At 66.2% G+C, this 19,233-nt stretch overlaps 3 protein-coding genes across 8 annotated transcripts in view; 2 read left to right on the plus strand and 1 right to left on the minus strand.

The window, feature by feature from the left end:
* The window catches only part of ACSF3 (acyl-CoA synthetase family member 3), a 66,981-nt gene extending 59,428 nt beyond the window's left edge, over positions 1–7,553 (plus strand). For 4 of the 6 annotated variants that reach the window (XM_087738888.1, XM_087738881.1, XM_087738883.1 and 1 more), the window contains 3 exons: positions 3,188–3,322; positions 3,943–4,054; positions 7,265–7,553. In XM_087738888.1, the coding sequence (XP_087595014.1) occupies positions 3,188–3,322; positions 3,943–4,054; positions 7,265–7,382 (365 nt within the window). In that variant the 3' untranslated portion in view covers positions 7,383–7,553. The other 2 variants (XM_087738887.1, XM_087738885.1) reach the window with 2 other exon arrangements.
* Positions 4,065–7,256, minus strand: LOC148051079 (uncharacterized). The gene is made up of 2 exons (XM_087738898.1): positions 6,234–7,256; positions 4,065–6,104 (listed from the first exon to the last, which is right to left on the minus strand). Exons 1-2 carry the CDS (start codon positions 6,283–6,285, stop codon positions 5,122–5,124), a joined length of 1,035 nt encoding a protein of 344 aa, XP_087595024.1. The 5' UTR covers positions 6,286–7,256; the 3' UTR covers positions 4,065–5,121.
* Positions 7,554–13,183: 5,630 nt separating the features above from the next.
* On the plus strand, positions 13,184–18,961 carry CDH15 (cadherin 15). Its single transcript, XM_087738865.1, has 14 exons — positions 13,184–13,295; positions 14,963–15,115; positions 15,296–15,451; positions 15,532–15,676; positions 15,764–15,924; positions 16,148–16,276; positions 16,397–16,582; positions 16,655–16,908; positions 17,049–17,191; positions 17,262–17,498; positions 17,576–17,815; positions 18,309–18,445; positions 18,526–18,681; positions 18,764–18,961. The coding sequence occupies exons 1-14, from the start codon at positions 13,245–13,247 to the stop codon at positions 18,959–18,961; spliced, it is 2,346 nt and encodes a 781-aa protein (XP_087594991.1). The 5' UTR covers positions 13,184–13,244.
* The last annotated feature ends 272 nt before the right edge of the window (positions 18,962–19,233 follow it).

A 19,233-nucleotide genomic window follows, 5' to 3' on the forward strand; every position in this document is an offset into this window, starting at 1 on the left:
CCAGCCTGTGCTCATACCAGGGGTTGCCCTGACCCAGGTGCAGGACCTTGCACTTGGCCTTGTTGAACCTCATGAGGTTCACACAGGCCCATTTCTCCAGCTTGTCCAGGTCCCTCTGGATGCCATCCTGTCCCTCAGGCGTGTCAAGGGACATCTGGGAGGGCGTCAGCCTGGGGAGCGCGTCTCCTTCAAAAAGCACATTTCGCAGTTGGCAGTGGCACTTCTCCGAGCGTGGGGCACGTCTCCACGGGCAGACGTGAGCAGCCCCTGCCCATGCTCCTGCCAGAGCTGGGAAGGCAGGGGACGGCCGTGCAGGGACGCTCGCGATGGCCGTGCAGGGATGCTGGCGATGGCCATGCAGGGATGCTGACGTGGGCTAGCCATCAGCCAGCCTGCCTCCAGCTGCCGCCCAGCTGAGCCAGCCGGGCACAGCGCCCAGCCTAACGAGCCTGCTCCAGCGCCAGGCTCCGGCGCAGCGCCCGCATCGCCTCAGCACGGGGCCGGGATGGGTTCTCCGCACGGCGCCGGGAGCTCGGGCTGTGCCAGCTCAGGTGTTTCCTTATGGTACAGACATGCCCTGAAATCCCACTGCCGCAAGAAAGGCATAGAGACTTCCCTCGATGGAAATGGGATCTGGGGCTTGTGTGCCCTGCTCTGCCCAGGCCCTGTGCTCAGGGGGACGGGAGCAGGGCAGAGACGAGACCCCAGTGACAGGCTCTGCCCTGGCAGTTTGCTCTGCAAACAGGCTCCAGAGGAATCAGCCGTGGCTGACACCTCCCCGACAGACTCAAGGGCACGCAGTGATGTGAATTGAGTCCTTGCTCCTTGTAAGGAGAGATAAGGGGAGCGAGTCGTCCGGGCAGGCGCAGAGCCCTTCAGCTTTCACATTGGGAGACCTTGGTGCAGAGAAATCTCCTGCCCCCACCCAGGTCTATCTCACGGACCCAAGCGTCCCTTGGACCTGTCCCTGGGACCGTTCTGCCCATCGCAGAGCGGGGGAAAATGCAAATGTGGCAGCTTTCATGTGCTTAAATCCTGAAGAGCAACATGGGAACCGTGTGTCATTGAACCAGGTCTGAATTCCCTCTCCTCTCCCTGTCTTCTCTGTATGAATAAGCAGCTCCTGATCTCCCTGCCGAAAGCTTGTGGCTCTCTGGTCCCCCAGTGCCACGTTTTAATTAATGTGCACTCTCCGGTCCTGTGTCAGTCACACATGCCACAGCGATACCGGGCGCAGAAGGTAGTTTATCACAGCAGTCATGAATTCCTTTCAACCCCAAGCAGCCAAACACCCAGAGAGCCCGAGTTTAAAACTCTCCCACAACTTTAAAATATTCCAGACAGCTTTCAACATCCAGGAGAGTGCCAAGAGGCAGGCAGGCAAATACAGGAACAATTAATCATTCTCTGGCTGAACTGAGCAAGATGAGCTGCTCAGGATTTTGGCATGTGCCAGCTGAGCGAGGGCACAGCTCTTTGGGGGAGCAGCCCGAATTTCAGAACTGATTCTGCTATTTCATTGCTTTGACACCGTAAATCTCTGGGTGTTTGCTGCCTTTGCCCACACCACGTGCAAAGCCCGCGGCGGGCCGGAGGCGAGCTGGAAACGGGGTTTTGTAAAGCTGCGTAGCTGGTGGACATGACCTACGGGACTGGGGTCCACGCCGTCCTTGGTGGTGGGGAAGCTCTTCCCTGGGCCACCCAAAAAACCTCCCCAGGTTTCGACCCGTACCGGAGCCCCGTACCGTGCGCTTCTTGCACAGCTTTCACCCAAACCAGAGGTTTAGCAGGTCCTCCTGGCTCAGCAGGCTCCCGGCCGCAGGGATGCTGGGGTCCAGCGCCCCGGGCCGTCCTCCTCCCCCAGATTTGGGACACGCACCTGGACGGCGGGCAAGGCAAGAGAGCGTGGGAACTCCTGCAGCCCCAGTGGTGCCACTTCACCCTGCTTTGCTGGAAGCTGCTTTTTCCCCGCTGCCAATCTCCGTCTCATCTCCGCGTTTGAGCTTTCCAGCCGGCAGTTGAAATGAGGTCTGCGAGCGAAGCCGCAGTGGGGAGCGGGCCGGGTGTGTGGACACAATGGCAGCGCCTATCATTAAGGAGAGGATGGAGACTGACGTGCCGGGGGAGAGCTAAGGGCCCCCCTGGTGCTGCCATCAAGGCTCTGAAATGGAAATGAGAGGTCCCGAGCCCCCCCTCGCCCACCGGTTGGCAAAGGCCCCATTAGCAGGATGTGAGTAATCATCTTAAGTAGCTATCAAAGTACACCAGCTTGTTAAGCATTTAGCCAGGTTGTGCTGACATGACCCCTCTCCTCAATCTTCCCAGCCTCGGCTAATTACCGCCTCACACCTGCCACACGCCTTCCCCCCCTGCAGAAAGGACAGGTCGGATCCAACGTGTAGCTTAGGACAGCGTCTTCCCGACATCGTCCCCCACCTTTTTTTATTGGTGGTAGCCACGCAGGAGCAGGGGAAAGCCCCCCTCGCGAGCAGCAGCATTAACAGTGAGGGCTGCTCCAGGGGATGGCAGGGGCTGGTGGCTGCGGTCGGGGCACACGCAGGGCGCTGGAGTGGCTAGGAAAGACCTGCCGTGGCTTTCGCAGGCTGCTGGAGGTGGGTGTCTCGTCGCTGGCCTGAGAGAGCGGGTGGGAGGAAGAGGAGGCTGGGGACTACGCGCTGGGGGCTGAGCAGCCCCGGTGATGGCAGAGGTCCAGGAGGAGTCACGTCCTACCGGGATGGGACAACCGAGGTCTACGTGACTGGTGATTGCCAGGAAGATGAGTAAGGGGCTGAGCTGGAGCCTGCTTGTCTTGTGGTCCATGCTGACAGTGTGCTGGGGAACATACCCACCTACAGCCATGGCTCCTATTTCATTGCTTCCATATTAAAGAAATTCTGGGTGCATAGCCTTATCCTTCCCTTTCCCTCCACAGAAAAGCAACGGCTGTCTCCCCTCTGCGTGTCTGCAGGAGCAGGCTATCCTGTGGGGAAGGCTGACACCCCAGCCCTGGGGTCTCTGCCGGGATGCTCATGACCATCACACTGAGCCTGGCTCTCCCCACGTGTCCGTACAGGGAGCCGGGCTCAGCACCTGCCCGGGGCATCGCCCGAGCGTCACATCTGCATGTCAGGAAAGGCAGAGGAGAAGCGAGGGGATGGCCTCTGACGGAGCCCGCTTTGCTTTTTAGGAGACACGGCAGCGTACAAAGACGGCGTTTACTGGATCAAGGGCCGCACCTCGGTAGACATCATCAAAAACGGGGGGTTCAAAATCAGTGCTCTGGAGGTGGAGCGTCATCTGCTTGCGCACCCGCACATCACAGGTACGCTGCTCTTCCCTGGTCCCCGTGCCGAGAAGGGCCGGTGCACGGGAGCCCGGCTCTAGCGACAGCCCTGGCTCAGCAGTGCAGGCGCAAGGTTGCCCGAGGGCTCGTGCCTGGAGGCTCTTTCCCAGCCTTCCCATCAGCGAGGCTGGGTCCGAGCGAAGAGCAGGCTGCATTTAAAGCCCGCTGTTACTTCTCTCCCGGGGCTGAAGCCGTGAAGCCTGCGGCCGAGTCAGCAGCAGCTCTCATCTGATTTTGGCAACGAGACTATAATTAAATCTGCCCTGACCTTGTGCGTGACCCTGTACGAGGGGATGGAAGCGGTGCCCCCGGCTCCACACCGCTCTCTACATCCTATTCCTCCCCGTTGGCTCTAAACTGCTCAAACCATGGGGCCCTTTCCTTGGTGAAAAGCTCTGTTCTTGGAAATTGCATCAGCACAAAAGTCCCGGTGTTTTCCTGTACTGACATCCCGTGGCATCTTCCTCCTTGCACTGCTCTTCCCTGCATACTGCTGCTGCTGCTGTACCTACCAGCGGTGCTGAGCCCCAGTTCTACCCCAGTCCTGCCCCCAGAAATTGCTTGGGTTTCTCGGGCTGAGTCCTCTGCTCTCTCTGCAGACGTGGCCGTGATCGGGCCCCCAGACATGGTCTGGGGCCAGCGTGTCAGCGCTGTCGTGCAGCTGCGCAAGGGCGAGATGCTCTCCGTGAAGGACCTGAAGGACTGGGCCAGGTAAGCTGCCACGGGGCAGCGCACTGCGAGCGGCACGGCACGGGGAAAGCAGGCTGAAAGCCTGCAGCACCCTCATTAGGGACACGTCAGAGGAGGGGTGAAGGGGTGGCTGGCAGCAACACTGTGCCGCAGGCTCTGGGGATGGAGAAAAGACCACAGCTCCAACCAGGAGGTCGCCAAGCGTGCGAGATAATGGAAATAAATGGGCCTCTCACCCCAAAAGTGCCTTTGATAAACGACCTGCATGGTGCGGCCAAGTGGCTCGTACCCCGCAGCCCCAAGCCTGGCTGCCAGGAGAAAGCACAGAGCAAGCACCAGGGCAGGGGAAGCTTCATGTTTTCTCAGCAGCAAGAACATTTGCTTAGCTTTTCCCTGGTGCTGCTGCAATCGCTCCTTGCTTGCCTTCCTACCCACTGGAAGCCAGCCCAGCCCAGTCCCCAGTTAACACCAGAGACCTCTCCCATGGGGTTTGGAGAGGGGGGAGACACCAGAGCTCACGGACCTTGCTCAGCATCACCGCAGCACCCATGCTCTCTGCCTTTCTGGAGAGCGTGGCACTGCCTGCCATCCTGCAAGGTTTCGGCACAGAAACCTGCGCCTCCTCGTTCAAATCGGTCAGAGAGCGGCCAGTGCCGAGGTTTTGGGCATCAGCCACAGGAGCGCAAACAGGCAGGAGCCAGGAAGCAGAATCACCATGTTTATCGCTAATATTCCATTAGCAAAATATTTAATAGCAGATTCTTTCTTTTCCTGGCAACTCCCTCCTTCAGGCTGCAGATATTTTTGGCGAGGCTGGCGCTATTTTGTAAGCGGCAGGAGCACTTGTTTCATCAGGGGCTGCGCAGCAGCCAATTAAAGATTTCCCCTGGATCTGCAAAAATCACAGTTGGGGGAACTGCGATTTAGCAAATGCAAGGAAGATGCTAGCTGGCCGGCTGCTGCTCTGATTAAACAGTTACGTAGTGGGGGAAGAGAAGCAAACAAAGAAACCAAACCCACACCAGGTTGCTGCTCAGGCGGAGGGGCCAAGACCCTGCCAGGGTGTCCCTCCTGCTGCTGTGCCTGCGTTAACCCTCTGGCTGCTGGTCACCTGGGACTCCTGCTGCTCCCAGGGCAGCCCACGGCCACCAGCAGCTTTTGCTTGATTTTACCCATGTCCTCTTGCAAGCTGAGATGCCCCTTTCTGGCCAGGCTCGGCCTGTCCCAGTCGGTACGGGGGTCTGGTGCTCCGGGGGTCTCCATCCAGGGCCCTTCGGGGCCTCAGCACAGGGCAGGAGTGATGGAGAGCAGGGATGGGAGATCTTCACCATGCCGTGCGGCAGCTGCTCATCCCTAAGCCTCCCGGCAGGGACGTTGATGACCCCAGCAGATCCCTCCTTCCACCACCCACGGGCCACCCAGGTGTTGCTCTGGGGGTCCCTGGCGCAGGGCGGGGGCTGCGCTCGGCCCCCCACGTGCTCCCCTGCCTGCCCCCCTCCCAGGGCGGTCCCCCTTGTCCCTGCACCTCTCTTCCCATCGCCGTCCCCAGCTCTGTGGGCAGACACGATGCTGTTCTGCCTGCGCAGAGCAAGGGCAGGAGCCCTTGAAACAAAAGCCCCCAGAGGGTCGGAGGGGCCGGCCGCCCACCCGGGCTCCTCCGGGGCTGCTGCTCCCTGCCCGGCGCTGGCTCCAGGCACGGCTCCGGCTCCCCTCGCCTGCCTCTCCCTCTCGCCCTGTCTCTCCCCTTTATTTTTTATGTCACTTACATTCGCTTGGCCCTTTTTCTCGCACTCCCTGGCAGGAGACACATGTCCCTCTTCAGAGTGATTCATTTTGCGGCTTTCGCCTCCAATCGTGCTTCCCGGCGACAGGCGCCATCCTGAGTTAGAGGCATCCATATGGCAGGGGGTGCTGGTGGCGGGCAGGGGGAGGAGGGCCGGGCGATGGTTGAAGGGCTCAGCAGACTTGGCATCTCGCATTAGAGTCAGTGCCAGGACGCTGCCGGAGCTGGGCACGGCCCCAGATTGGTGACACACAGGCAGCAGAAGGCAGGAGAGCCCCCCTCTGCGCTCTGCAAAGGACACGGGGACGATTCTCGGCATCCAGACTCCCTCCCGCAGCGGGAAGACCCCCCGTGGGCCGGAGCAGGCGGCTACGAGTCCCTGGCCAGTCACCAGCGTGTGCCGGGGAGGTGGCTCACCTGCGGTCTCGGTCCTCGGGGACTGGCACCAGGACACATAGGGGTTCAGCATCCATCACACCGCTGCGCTGTTTTCCTCTACCATCTCTAACGAGGAGGATTGATGAGTCCACATCAGGGGCTCTGCCTCCGACTTGCTTGCTGAAGGCTCCCCGTGCCCCTTCCCGAGGGGTGTACTCCTGGGGTGCCGCGTGGCAGGGCTGGCAGCGAGGGCAGCTGCTCCCGAAGAGCCGGGGAGCGGGCAGCCGAGGGTGGCCCAGCGCAGGCAGTGCCCTCACTGACGGGGCTGGATGCGGCACGCAGAGCTGGGTACGCGTAACAGGGCCCATCACCAGCCCAAAACACAGCAAGCAATGAGCCAGGTCCAGAGTGCAACCAGGGAGCACGGGCAGGAGCAAAACAGGGCCAGAGATGAGCTACAGCGTGGGGCTGGTGTCCTCCCAGGAGACAGGGACAAGGACGGAGCTGGAGATGAGCTCTGCACCCCTGAGGGGTCCCTCCAGGGACGAGCCGCTGGCAACAGAGCTCCCTGCAGAGCCAGGCTGGGAGCAGGCACAGCTCAGGACGGGGCTGGGGCCCAGGGCTGAGCCTAAATGGGCTCCTGGGGCATGGGTGGGGGCCCCAGGTGGGGCTGCTCGGGGCCGTTAGGGCTGCAGGTGCTCCCAGGACAGCTCGTCCTGCAGAGGGGCCACTCACCAGCCCCCCTCTTCTGCAGCACAGAAATGCGTGACCACTGACCAGTGCGACCCCTCAGCCCCGCCGCTCTCCTGGGGTCTGCGTCGAGCCCGTACAACAGAGCCAGGGCACGGTCTGCATTCAGCCAAAGCCGCTCGCCTGCGGCCGCGCTGCCTGGAGAGCCACAGGTGGGGCGGCTCGGTTGTTCACTGCGACAGGCTGTAGGACGCAGGGTCCTGGAGCAAATCCCCCCCGGGTCCGGTGGTGTCTGTGAAGTCTCAGGATGGGCTCTGTAGGACGGAGGGGCTGGAAGCACTGCTCTGTCAGCCATAACGGACTGCGCTTCTGCGTTGCAGGGAGACCATGGCACCGTACACCATCCCGACCGAGCTGATCGTGGTGGAGGAGATCCCACGCAATCAGATGGGAAAAGTCAACAAGAAAGAGCTTCTGCAGCGCTTTTACCCAGCCTAGAGCACGGCCTCGGGCCAGGACTGGGAGCCCCAGGGGTGACTGGTCCTCCACCGCATCCGTCCTCCCCCGCAACGGCGCTGGCAAGGTACCAGCGGTGATTGGCAGTGGCAGGCCTGGGCTCACTGCAGTCTGGTCCATGAATAAAGTCCAATAAAAGTAGGATTCATCCCACGTGGTCTCTTTGGCTGAACAGAGCCAGAGCTGCAGGGCCACCTTCCTTGCGCAGGAGCCCTTTGCAGGGGGCTCGGGGCAGCCCTGGGTCTAGAAGCGAAGCATGGGCTGAATGCTGGGGGTTCCCAGGCCAGGACTGCGCCCCGTGCCAGCGCCAGCACGTGCTGGCCAAAGCTGTTCTATTTAGCTCCCACACAGGTGGTGGGAGGCAGGTGAAAAGCAGACACCACCAACACCTCCGCACCCACCCCGAGCTGGTCCCAGGAGCAGACGAACCCTGCTGGCCCTCAGTGGGTCTCAGCAGCGCAATGCTGGCCCACCGGAGCCACTCCACCTGGGTGGGAAGGGCTGCCCAGGCTCCCCTGCCTTGCCTTCAGCTGCCTCTGGATGCTCATCCTCGTTCCTGTTATAGCTCTGCCCTCAGGCCACATGCAACTCATCGCCAGCTGAAATTACTCTTTAAATTAAACTCCTGTCTTCAGCCAGCTGTGGTGATGCCTGGTAATTTTGCCTCCTCTCTGCCCTTTCCCACAGACTCGGTGACTTTCCTCATAGTTCGGTTTATAGAGAGGGAGAGTCCGAGAGAGCGAGTGGATCCCCTCACCGGTGGGATCCAGGTCGCCGTGGGATGCCCCATAACCTGCTGCGAATCGGTACCGTCCACCTCCCCGCTCCACCAAGCGCCGCCTCCCATTTCCCAGCAGAAGTGAAGAATAAACACAAAATCACAAATAAACACAAAATCACAAATAAATACTGGCTGCGCTTACCAACCCAGTGCATCTCCCCCAGCCAGGTGCTCCCGTGCCAGCCGGGCCCTGGAGTGATGGCAGGGGTGCTGGCACCACCGGGACAGAGCCCCGCCACCCTGGCTGGTGCCGGGGAGCGCTCCTCCGCCTGCGACACCCGTCCCATAACGGAGGGGGAAAGATGGGAGGAAGGGGCAGGGATGGCTGCAGTGACCTCAGCATGGAAGCACTAAATAACGTGCAGCGAGCCCGGAGAGGTGGGGAGGAGCGGCACGGCTGGGGAGGAGCTGGAGATGGGCTCAGTTTTTGGCCAGGGTGAGCGCACAGCATGGCCGCAGCGTGGCGAGGGGTGCAAGCCGCGGTGGGCACATGGTCCGGCGTGGGGTGGGGGCAAGGCTGAGCAGGGTGTTGGAGGCAGCGGGGAGCAGATGCAGCATGAGTTACACCGCATGTCCGCTCCTGTGAGTGCTGACACCGGTGCCGGCGTCTGAAGGTCACCGATGTCCTGGAGGACAGGCGGTATCGATAAACCCTACCTTTATAAACGGATTTTTTGTCCCTGTTTGACTTCATGCGCGAGCTGCCAGCCATGCGGCAGTGGGCGACGAGGCTCGATAACTGGGGAAGGTGGTCGTGCCCCGCAGCTCCCCGACCAGTGGGTCCATCCCCGGTGCGGGGACAGCGCACTGGGGAGGCAGCAGGGCAGAGGGATGCTGGTCCCGTCCTGTCTGGTACCAAGGGGGTAACAGGGAGCCCCAAATTTCCCTGCCAGCCGATGGGACCCTGGGAGCACTGGGGAGAGCAAGAGGAATGGGGAGCACAAGTAATTACAGCGAATACCCTTGCCAGGGTCAGTGGAGCCCCGGACATCTGGAAGGACAATTCAGGAACAGGGAGAGGACACGGAGGGGACAGCTGGCAGACGCGTGGTGCTGGGCAGAGGGAGCAGGGATGGGACAGGGACAAGAAAGGGGACGGGAAAGGGATATGGATGGGGACAGGCTGCCTCTGCTGCAGCCCCTCCAGCCCAGCCCACCCCACCTGCACAGACAGGTCCAGCCACGCACCCACTCCGTCCATCCCTGCACCCTGCCCACGGCAGCGTTTCCCAGGGCACTGCCAGCACCCGGATTTCGGTACTTCAGGCTCAGAAGGGGTTGGGACGGGGCCCCCCAGGGACACCAGGGACACACACAGCTCACACAGCCGCCCCTCACCGTCCCACGCCGGGCGGGCACAGCGCTCCGGCACACGGACGCACCAGCACGGCGCCCAGCTTGCCCCCTCGCCGCGGCGTGCAGGGCCGAGCACTGAGCACCAGCGGCTCTCACCGGTCTGCGGGAGGGACCGAGCGGATCCTTTGTTAAAACATCAACGATGCAGTAAATTTTTTAACTTACCAAATAGATCAATATCAAATTATCATGTCTCACATTCATAACTCTTAAGCAAGCAACTATGGAGAGAGACAAGGTCACTGGAGAATAAATAGCAGCAAAAGCTCTTAATGATCTATCATTCTCGACAACCCCAGGCACCCAGCACCAGCCCGGTGACAAGATCATTAATAAAACTCTGCAGGAACGCTATCGATTGCTTTGATGGATGATCACAGGTAGCAAATACTGTAAAACACCTGGTTGTCACACACTAAAATGAGTAGTTTGACTCACACCTCGGCGCGGGGACCCGGCTGTGACTCTGCTGGGTTTTCTCCTCGGTGGCGGCTTTTGCAGGGAGGGTGGGCGGCAGCGCAGCCCTCAGGTGCCGGCGGCTGCAACCCCTGGTCTGGGGTCCATGCTGGATCCCCATGGCTCCCACCTCCACTCCCCCACCTCTGTTCATCCCTATAGATAGGACCCGTTAATTAACAGCCTCGTTAAAGCACCTGGTCTCAGTGCCCCAGAGCCCAGGCTGGGAGCTGAGCCGGCCTGAGGTGGGTTTCAGTGATGCGGTGCCACTGGATGAACCTGGAGACCTGCTCCATCCCCTCGCCGCTGGATGTGGCCCCAGGACACCTACACAGCCCAGACATCGGGGACAGACCGGGGTCCCCAGGGCCATGGGCTTTGCCACCGCTGCGCTGTATCTGTCTGGGGTGGGGGTGAGCTACACGCGTGTCCCCCCCCCGCAGCTCCAGGCGCTTCGCTTGCGAGCCACGTCCGCATTGACGGTCTGATCATATGTACACAACCATTCAATTACCCCGTAATGGCTACAGGCTATTAAGCCATCAATCTCCTTCATTAAGGCCTGCCAGGCCCGGCCCCGGCATCGTGCAATAAAACCATTAAAACAACAACAACCACCCAAAGTAGCATCTTTAACGCGTCGGACGGTACGCCGGCCCCACCGCCAATGCTGGCCGTCCCGCGGTGTCCCCCGCCCCGCTGCAGCCTCCCCCTGCTCGCAGCCCACCCCGGGGCACCCGGCGACCTGCTCGCCCTGGGCAAGATATCGCCTTGCTGGGGTGTCCCCAGGGAGCTGGGGGCTGCCAACACCTCCGCGTCCCCCCCAGCTGCTCCCAGCAGCTCGCCCCTGCCCCGGGCTCAGCGGGCGGCTCGGCACGCCGGGACCTGCTCTGGCGCTTTATAGCTGACATTATCTTTTATTGCCGTATAAAAACCGAAGCTCCAGTGGCTTTATGGCTGCTGCGCCGGCATTTGGCACCTCGCTGCTCGGCTCTGCGCTCCCGGCTGCTCGCTCTCCCCATCATTGGGCATGGTGGGGATGGGGCACTGCCCAGGCCCCCCCAGTCCCTGCACTGGGGCCACAACTGGTCCCACTGCACCCACATTAGGGACAAGACTGGTCCCATCACTCACAGTGGGGGTGCAACTCGTCCCAAAACCAGCTCTCGCACTGGCCTGGGTAGATCAGAGGGTGTCAGCTGGGAGGGGGGGGACCCGGCCCCTCCAAAATAGGGTGACCCTTTCTCCGACCCGGCACGGCAAGGGGAGTCGTAGGCCTGGGCTGGTGCTGTTTGGAGCCAGCATCTGTGGGACCCCAAGCCCCTGCACCCCAGTGGGAGCCCCGGTTTGCAGGGGGAGAGGGGCAGGGGGTGGCAGTGCAGGGCCAGAGGTTGGGGGGAGCGGGGGTCCTGCTGCCGTGCCGCAGCCAGAGCCACGCCACGGGCACCAGGCAGCTCCCGCGGCCCGCAGCACCAGCACCACGACCTGGGACTGGCGCCTTGTCAGAGCCTGTCACGTCTGCCACCCCCGCGCCACAGCGCCAGTGGCAGGGAACATCTGCTTGGCGCCCCGCTGCCACGGCGCGTGAGGGTCAGGGGCAGGCGCCAGGACCCCGGGCCAGTGCCACCAGGTCAGGTCCTCACTGTGACACTGATGCAGGGTGGCAGGGCGAGCGGGGCGGATGGATGGGATCGGACAGACAGACGGGCAAGTGAGCGCCGCTGCCCGCGCCAGGGCCCAGCCGTGCCGCACGTCACCAGTGCCCAACGCTCACCCGCTCCTGGTGCGGCTCCACGTCCCCTCCTGCTGTCCCTGGGGACACCGACAGCCCTGCCACCACCGCTCAGCTTCTGGGGATGGACAGCAGACATCCTGCATCCCACGCCCTGCGTCCCACGTCCCTTTTCCCACGCCACGCGCCCTGCTCCCGTGGCACCACGCTCCAAACGCCGCCGCGCACCGGGAGGGCACCAAGGCCACTTTTTCCCAAGAAGGGGAGCGGCGCTGGCCGGGCCGGGGGTCCCCACAGCAGCCGAGTGGGACGTGGCGAGGCCACTGGTGTCACCGAAACGCCGCATCTTCCCTTGCCAGGCCCAGGGCTTGGGTCCCCGCGAGGGCGAGGAGCCGCCCCGGCCCCGCTCCACTGCCCGGGGGGTGGCGGGTGCCCAGCCCCGCTGCAGCCGGGACCCCCGGGACGCCCCGCGCCAGCGGGCGGAGGGCGCTCCCCGCTGTGGCACTCCGGGCGGCGGGGACGGCCGGTGTCGGGGCCCGGTGGCCGGGACGATGCTGCCACCTGGTGCCGCGGCCTCGTGGAGCCGCCGGGACCGGCACCGGGGGTCGGGACCGGCGCCGGGACCGGCAGCTCGGGTCGGGGGCAGCACCGGGAGCTGCCCCGGGCGTCGGGGGGCAGCACCGTGACTTGCCCCGGGGGTCGGCGGCAGCGTCGGGAGCGGCCCGGGGGGTCGGGGGGAAGCACCGGGAGCGGCAGCTGGGGTCGGGGTGCAGCACCAGGAGCGGCACCGGGGGCCGGGGGGCAGCACCGGGACCGGCAACGGAGGCAACGGGGACCGGAGGCAACGGAGCCAGGGGCCTTTGCCGGGGCTCCAGGCGCAGCCCGGGGCCCCTCCGCCCCATGGGACCCCTCCGGGGCCGGGACACCGCGGGGCGCTGCCGTCCCTCGCCCGAGCCCGCACCGGCCCCGGCCCCGCCGCCAGCGCAAGCGGCACCGACACCGGGCGCGGCCGGGGGCCCGGGGCGGGCTCGCCTCGACGGGGCGGAGCGGGACGGACAGAACCGGTCCCGGTGCCGGTCTCTGTCCCGGTGCCGGTGCCGGCCCAGCCGTGGCGGGGGCAGCGGGGCCGGCTCCCTCCCTCCCCTCCCGCCCCGTCGCGGCATCCCCGAGTCGCGCCCGGCGACAGCTGCCGCGTTCCCGCCCGCCCTCCCCCGCTGCCCGCGCACCCCCGGGCCCCCACCCCGGCCAGCGGGGACCCCCCCTCCCGCCCCGCTCCCCTCCGCAGCCCCCCGAGCCCCCCGGGCCCGGCCCGGGCCCCCCCGCCGCCCGCCCCGCCGGGGCCCCGCCGGGCAGGGGGTGCGGGCTCCGGGCCGGGGGGGCGGCGGGGACAGCTGCCCGGCCGGGGGGGCCCGGCCCGCTCGGCAGCACATGTGCTGTCACTCAGCCAGCCCCGCGGTTATTTTAGCTCGGGGCCGGCAAACGGCTCGGGGCTGGTGGCCGGACTGCGCCCCGCTTCGCCATGGGCCCCCCGCTCCTCCTCGCCTGCCTGCTCGCCCCCCTCTGCGCTCGGGTAAGGGGCGCGGGGAGATGGGGAAGGGGTGCGGATGGGGATGGGGAACCCCCTGGCTCCGTGCCCCAGGAGGGTCGGCTGGGATGGGGAGCCTGGCTGCGGTGGCGGGGGGCAGCCGGACCCCGGACCCCGCGGAGGCATGTCCCTGGGGGTGGCGGGGATGGGGATGGGGGTGACGGGGGCTCGGTGACCCTCTTGGGGCATTTCCCACCCCACAGATGGCGGCAGCAGGGGGGGCCTGCGGCTCTGGCACACTGCCTGCGTTTGTGAAGCAGGAGATGGGATTTGGGGGAGGGTTAGGCACTCGGAAACACCCTGCTCCCCCCTTTCCTATCCCAGCCGTGGTCCCAGACCCCTCTGCACCCCCCTGTCCATGCACGTTCCCCCAGAGCCCCTCACCGCGGTCTCAGGCCTGAGCCACATGGGGCTGTTGGGGTTCTGGCCTGGGCCCCACGGCTGGGTGCTCAGGGCAGGGGAAGGAAAGGGGACCTGCAGGGCAGGCCCCCCCAGCAGCAGGACCCCCATCCCCCCCCCCCCCCCCCATCCTCCCCGAGCTCCAGCAGCCTACCAGGGAAGGGGGGTCTCTCCTGGGGGGGGGCAGAGGGGCAGCTGGAGGCTGCAGGCAGCTCCCCTCACAGCCTCAAACCAAGCCCCTTGTTTGCCCACCCCGTGGGACAGCACGCAGCCCCCTCCCCTGCACCCCCCCGCACCGTCCCCGGGGCCCCCCAGCACAGCCATCCCCGCCGCCCCGCTCCCCGCCCCGGCAGGGCGCACGCGTGGGGACCTGGGGCACCCCGGCACCCAGCAGTGCAGCCAGATGGGTGCAGATGTGGAGGGGTGCAGATGTGGGTGCGAGGCCTGGCGCTGCCCAGATGTGCTCCCTCCCCGGGGCCCAGGAGGAGGGTGAGCCCTGAGGAATGTGGCACAGAGCCGAGGGCCGGGGGGGCTGCGTGCAGCCCCACACCACAGCTCCCTGCCCCGCCAACCCCTGTCTCCCAGCCCCCACGCCTGCTCCCCGCAGCTCCAGACCCCCCCCATGCCACCCCCCAATTCCCTGAGCCCCCAGCCCAGTCGCTCACAGCCCCTAAACGCATCCTAGCCCCCTGACCCCCACTGCAGCCCCCCCATGACTCCTTCTCCCCCAGTCTCTGTTCCTAATCCCACCCCTCCCAGCCCCCAGCTCCATCCCAGCCCCCCAGCTCCCCGTTCCCCGCCAGCACCCCGACTCTGTGCCCCGGCCGGACCACCCATGCAGCCTAAACCAATCCCTGACCCTTCGGCCCTCGCTGCCACGTCCATGCGGTGACGGTGACGGTGACGCGGGTGCTGCTAGCCCTGGGTAGCCCCTTCGTCCCCACCATGGGGGTCCCACGGGGCACAGTCCAGCCACGAGGTGGCTGTGCCACCACTGAGGTCATTTGTGGGGCACCCCTTCCCGGCGATCCCGGTGGGACACCCATCACCATCACACCAGGGTGTCAGGGGACACGAAGCTCCTGGGGGACCTGGGTGGCCTCTCTGCTCCCCCAGACCCAACCCCATCAGAGGGTGCCAGCACCGTGCACCCCAGCACCATGCACCCCAGCACCATCCATCCCGATGCCCCGGCATTGCACCCCACTCAGGAGGTTTCGGGGTCACCGGCAGCACTGCGTTCCCCCCCCCAGGGTGCCAGCCCAGCCCGGCCGGGTGCTGCAGCCCCGGGCAGCCCCAAGGCCTGGCAGCAGCACGAAGGTCCGCGGCGGGTGAAGAGGGCCTGGGTGATCCCCCCCATCAGCGTCTCAGAGAACCACAAGCGCATCCCCCACCTCCTGGTGCAGGTAGGCAGAGAGCCCCCCACCCTCTCTTCCAGGCGGTGGGGTGGGGGGCACCCTGGGATTGCACGGGGGCACCCCAGGAAGGGGACAGGGCATGGGGAGAGACTCAGGGCAGAGGGGGACACCCAGGCGGGGGACAGACCCCCAGCCCCGGGACCACCAGCCCTGCTTTCCCTGGGGCAGATCAAGTCGGACAAGCAGCAGCCCGGGGGTGTGATCTACAGCATCAAGGGGCCGGGGGTGGACGAGGAGCCCCTGGGCATCTTCTCCATCGACAAGTTCACCGGGAAGGTCTTCCTCAATGCCATGCTGGACCGGGAGGAGAACGACCGGTTCCGGGTAAGGATGCTGCCCCTCCGCCCGCGGCCCCGTCCCCGTCCCCCCAGCCGGGCCCTGACCCACCCGCTCCGCGCCCGCAGCTGAAAGCCTTCGCGCTGGACCTGGGCGGCGTGACGCTGGAGGACCCCACCGACCTGGAGATCATCGTGGTGGACCAGAACGACAACCGGCCGCTCTTCCGGCAAGACGTCTTCACGGGGCACGTGGTGGAGGGGGCTGAGCCAGGTGGGTCCAGCCGGGGGGCCGGGGCTGGGGCAGGGGGCCGAGCCAGCCCCCACGCCGGCACCCACCAGGGCACTGCTGCGGCCGCAGGGACCTGCGTGATGACGGCAGACGCTACTGACGCCGACGACCCCGACACGGACAACGCGGCGCTGCGGTACTCCATCCTGGAGCAGGGTGCCACCGGCATGTTCAGCATCAATGCCACCACCGGCGAGATCTGCACTGCGCGGCCAGGCCTCGACCGCGAGGTAGCAGGCACGGGGGCGCGGGCGGCACCGGGGTGGCACCGGGGCGGCACCGGGGTGGCACCAGGACTGGGGGCAGCCGGAGACCCCCAGCTGGTGAAACCACAGCCCCAGCCGTGAGCAGACCCAGGCATGGGGACAGGGTGGGAGGCCAGCAGCTTGGGGACCCCTGGACTCCTGGGGGGGCTGGAGGGGCTCATCACCAGCCCCCCCCCCCTCCCCGCAGACCGTCGGGGTGTACAACCTGACGGTGCAGGCAGCCGACATGTCCGGGGACGGGCTCACCACCACCGCAACGGCCGTCATCTACCTGGAGGACATCAACGACAACCCTCCCGAGTTCACCAAGGAGGAGGTAGCGGCCGGGGATGGGTGAGGGGATGTGTGGGGGTCAGTGGGGTGGGAGCCGGACCCCCCCCCGGGGACAGCAGCATCCCAAGGGGGCAGACACCAGCCCCACACTGCTCTCCCCAAGTTCTCCATGGAGGTGGAGGAGCAGGCAGCCGGCGTGGACGTGGGCAAGGTCTTCGTGCACGACAAGGACCTGGCCGGCTCACCCAACTGGCTGGCCAAATTCACCATCCTGGAGGGCGACCCCGAGGGCACCTTTGCCATCCACACCGACCCCTACACCAACGACGGTGTGCTCTCCGTGGCCAAGGTGGGCACGGGGCAGCCGGGGGACCGTGGGGGGGGTCCCACGGCTCGGCTGACCCGCGGCCCCTCTCGGCAGCCGCTGGACCATGAGGTGCGGGACCGCTTCGAGCTGACGGTGTCGGTGCAGAACGAGCGGCCGCTGGAGCCTGCGGCCCCTGCCAGCCCCCGGGCGCTGGCCACCGTGCGAGTGCGGGTGCGGGACGTGAACGAAGCACCCGTCTTCCGCGAGAACCCGCGGCGGGTTAGCGTGCTGGAAGGGGCCCCCCCGGGCACCCCTGTCACCACCTACACCGCCAGCGACCCCGACACCCGCCAGCTCCAGACCCTCACGTGAGTCCCAGGCCACCAGTTTTGGCACCCGGTCCCCTTGCATCACCTCCCGGCACCCACCACGTCCGGGCTCCTGCGTTCGCAGCCTGTGGTGGGTGTTTCGGGGGGGTGACGGCACGCACCCCTCCCTGCGCCCACAGCTACGCGCTGCTCTATGACCCGGCGGACTGGCTGCAGCTGGACCCCCACTCCGGCACCGTCCGCACCAAGCGGGAGCTGCTGCACCCCTCCGCCTTCATGCAGGGTGGCTGGTACATCGCCCTGGTCCTCGCCCGCGATGACGGTGAGCAGCCCCCCCGCCATGGCCCCCCCACCTGCCGTCCCCCCCTGACCCCGCTGCTCTGTGCCCCCAGCCGAGCCCCCGCTCTCCGCCACCGGCACCCTCTCCATCGAGATCCTGGAGGTGAACGACCACGCGCCCCTGCTGCAGCCCCTGGCCGGGGTGGTCTGCGGGCGGCCGGGCCGCGGGGGGAGCCTGCTCCTGGGGGCCACGGACGATGACCGGCCCCCCCACGCTGCCCCCTTCCACTTCCAGCTCAGCCCCCAACACCCCCAGCTCACCCGCAACTGGAGCATCACCCGCTTCAATGGTGAGGGCCGGCCAGGGCGGGGGGCTGCGCGTGGTGGAGCTGGGGGGGTCCCCGCTCACCCCCTGCCCCTCCCGCAGTCACCCACGCGGTGCTGGCCGTGCTGGCGGAGCTGCCCGCGGGGCCCTACTCGCTCCCGCTGCTGCTCCGGGACTCGGGGACCCCCCCGCAGGAGAGGCACCAGCTGCTGAACCTCTCGGTGTGCCACTGCGGGCGGGACGGCACCTGCGAGGACGGTGTCCTGGCCGCCACCACCGCCGGGGCCGGCATCACCCTCGGGGCCCTCATGATCATCCTCGGCAGCAGCATCCTCTTCCTGCGTGAGTGAGACCCCCACCCGTCCTCACCCCCACCCCCACCCCCGCCAGCCCCTCCGTCCTGCCCGCAGCCAGCACCCCGGCCCCGTGCCCTACCCTGCAGTGCCAGTCCTGGCCACCCATCCCGAACCCCCCCAGCACGCTCCGTCACCTTGTCCCCCACCCGTCACCCCAGCCTGGTCCAGGACACCCCATCCTCTCCCTGCTCCTGTCCCCCATCATCCCAGCCTGGTCCCAGCCACCCCATCCAGTCCCTACCCGTGACTCCCAACACCCCACCCCAGCAACCCCTTCTCACCCCTACCAAGACCCCCCCCACCCATTTCCCTCCCCACCCCGTCACCCTCCCCACCCCAAATCCCTACCTGCAGCCCCATCCTGCCATCCCAGCCCCACCAACTGCATCCCAACCCAACCAGCACCTCCATCGCCCCGTGTCCCACCATGCCCGGCCCCCCGCCCCCCCGCCCGGCACCCACCCGCCCTCTGCCCGCAGTGCTGGCGGGGCTGGGGGCGGCGCGGGCGCGTGGACGCCGGCGGGCTCTGCGCAAGGGGCTGCTGCAGCGCTCGCAGGACGACATGCGTGACAACATCCTCAACTACGACGAGCAGGGCGGGGGCGAGGAGGACCAGGTGAGCGGGACCCGGGGTGGGGGGGTCCCAGGCGGGGTCCGTCCCAGCCCCGCACCCCTGACCCCCTCCCGTCCCCGCAGGACGCATACGACATCAACCAGCTCCGGCACCCCGAGCTCTTCCAACCCCGGACCAAGCCGCCGGTGCGCAGGGACGCCCCGCTCAGCTCCGCCAGCCCCCCGGCCCCCCGCAAGCTGCCCAGCAGCCCCTCCGACATCGAGGACTTCATCAACGAGGTGGGGACGGGGCCTGGTGCCCCCCTTGCCCCCGGCCCCCCCCATCCCCAGTGGGGCTGACGGTGTCCCCCTGTCCCCGTAGGGGCTGGAGGTGGCCGACAGCGACCCCAGCGTCCCCCCCTATGACACGGCCCTCATCTACGACTACGAGGGCTCGGGCTCGGTCGCCAGCCCCCTCAGCTCCATCGTCTCCAGCCTGACGGACGAGGACCAGGACTACGACTACCTGAGCGAGTGGGGGCCGCGCTTCCGGCGCCTGGCCGACCTCTACGGGCAGTAACGGGGAGCGGGGGGCAGCGGGGGGCTTGCACACGCGTCTGCACGAGATGCCCAGATGCGGCAGCTTTCCACAAGACGCCCGGCTGCAGGGGCTTTGCACACGCGTGTGCACCAGGCACCCAGATGCAGGGGCTTTGCACATGCGTGTGCACCAAGAGAGACCTCAGCGCAGGGGTTTGCACGCCCGCACACCCGCAGCCCCCGCGCCCAGCGAAGCCCAGGAAGGCGGAGGCCGAGCGCAGGGGCAGCCCTGGGGGGGACGCCCTGGGGAAA

Source organism: Nipponia nippon, unplaced genomic scaffold, assembly GCF_047370975.1.
Source record: "Nipponia nippon isolate SJK-2023a ecotype South Korea unplaced genomic scaffold, ASM4737097v1 scaffold_7, whole genome shotgun sequence".
Lineage (NCBI taxonomy): Eukaryota > Metazoa > Chordata > Aves > Pelecaniformes > Threskiornithidae > Nipponia > Nipponia nippon.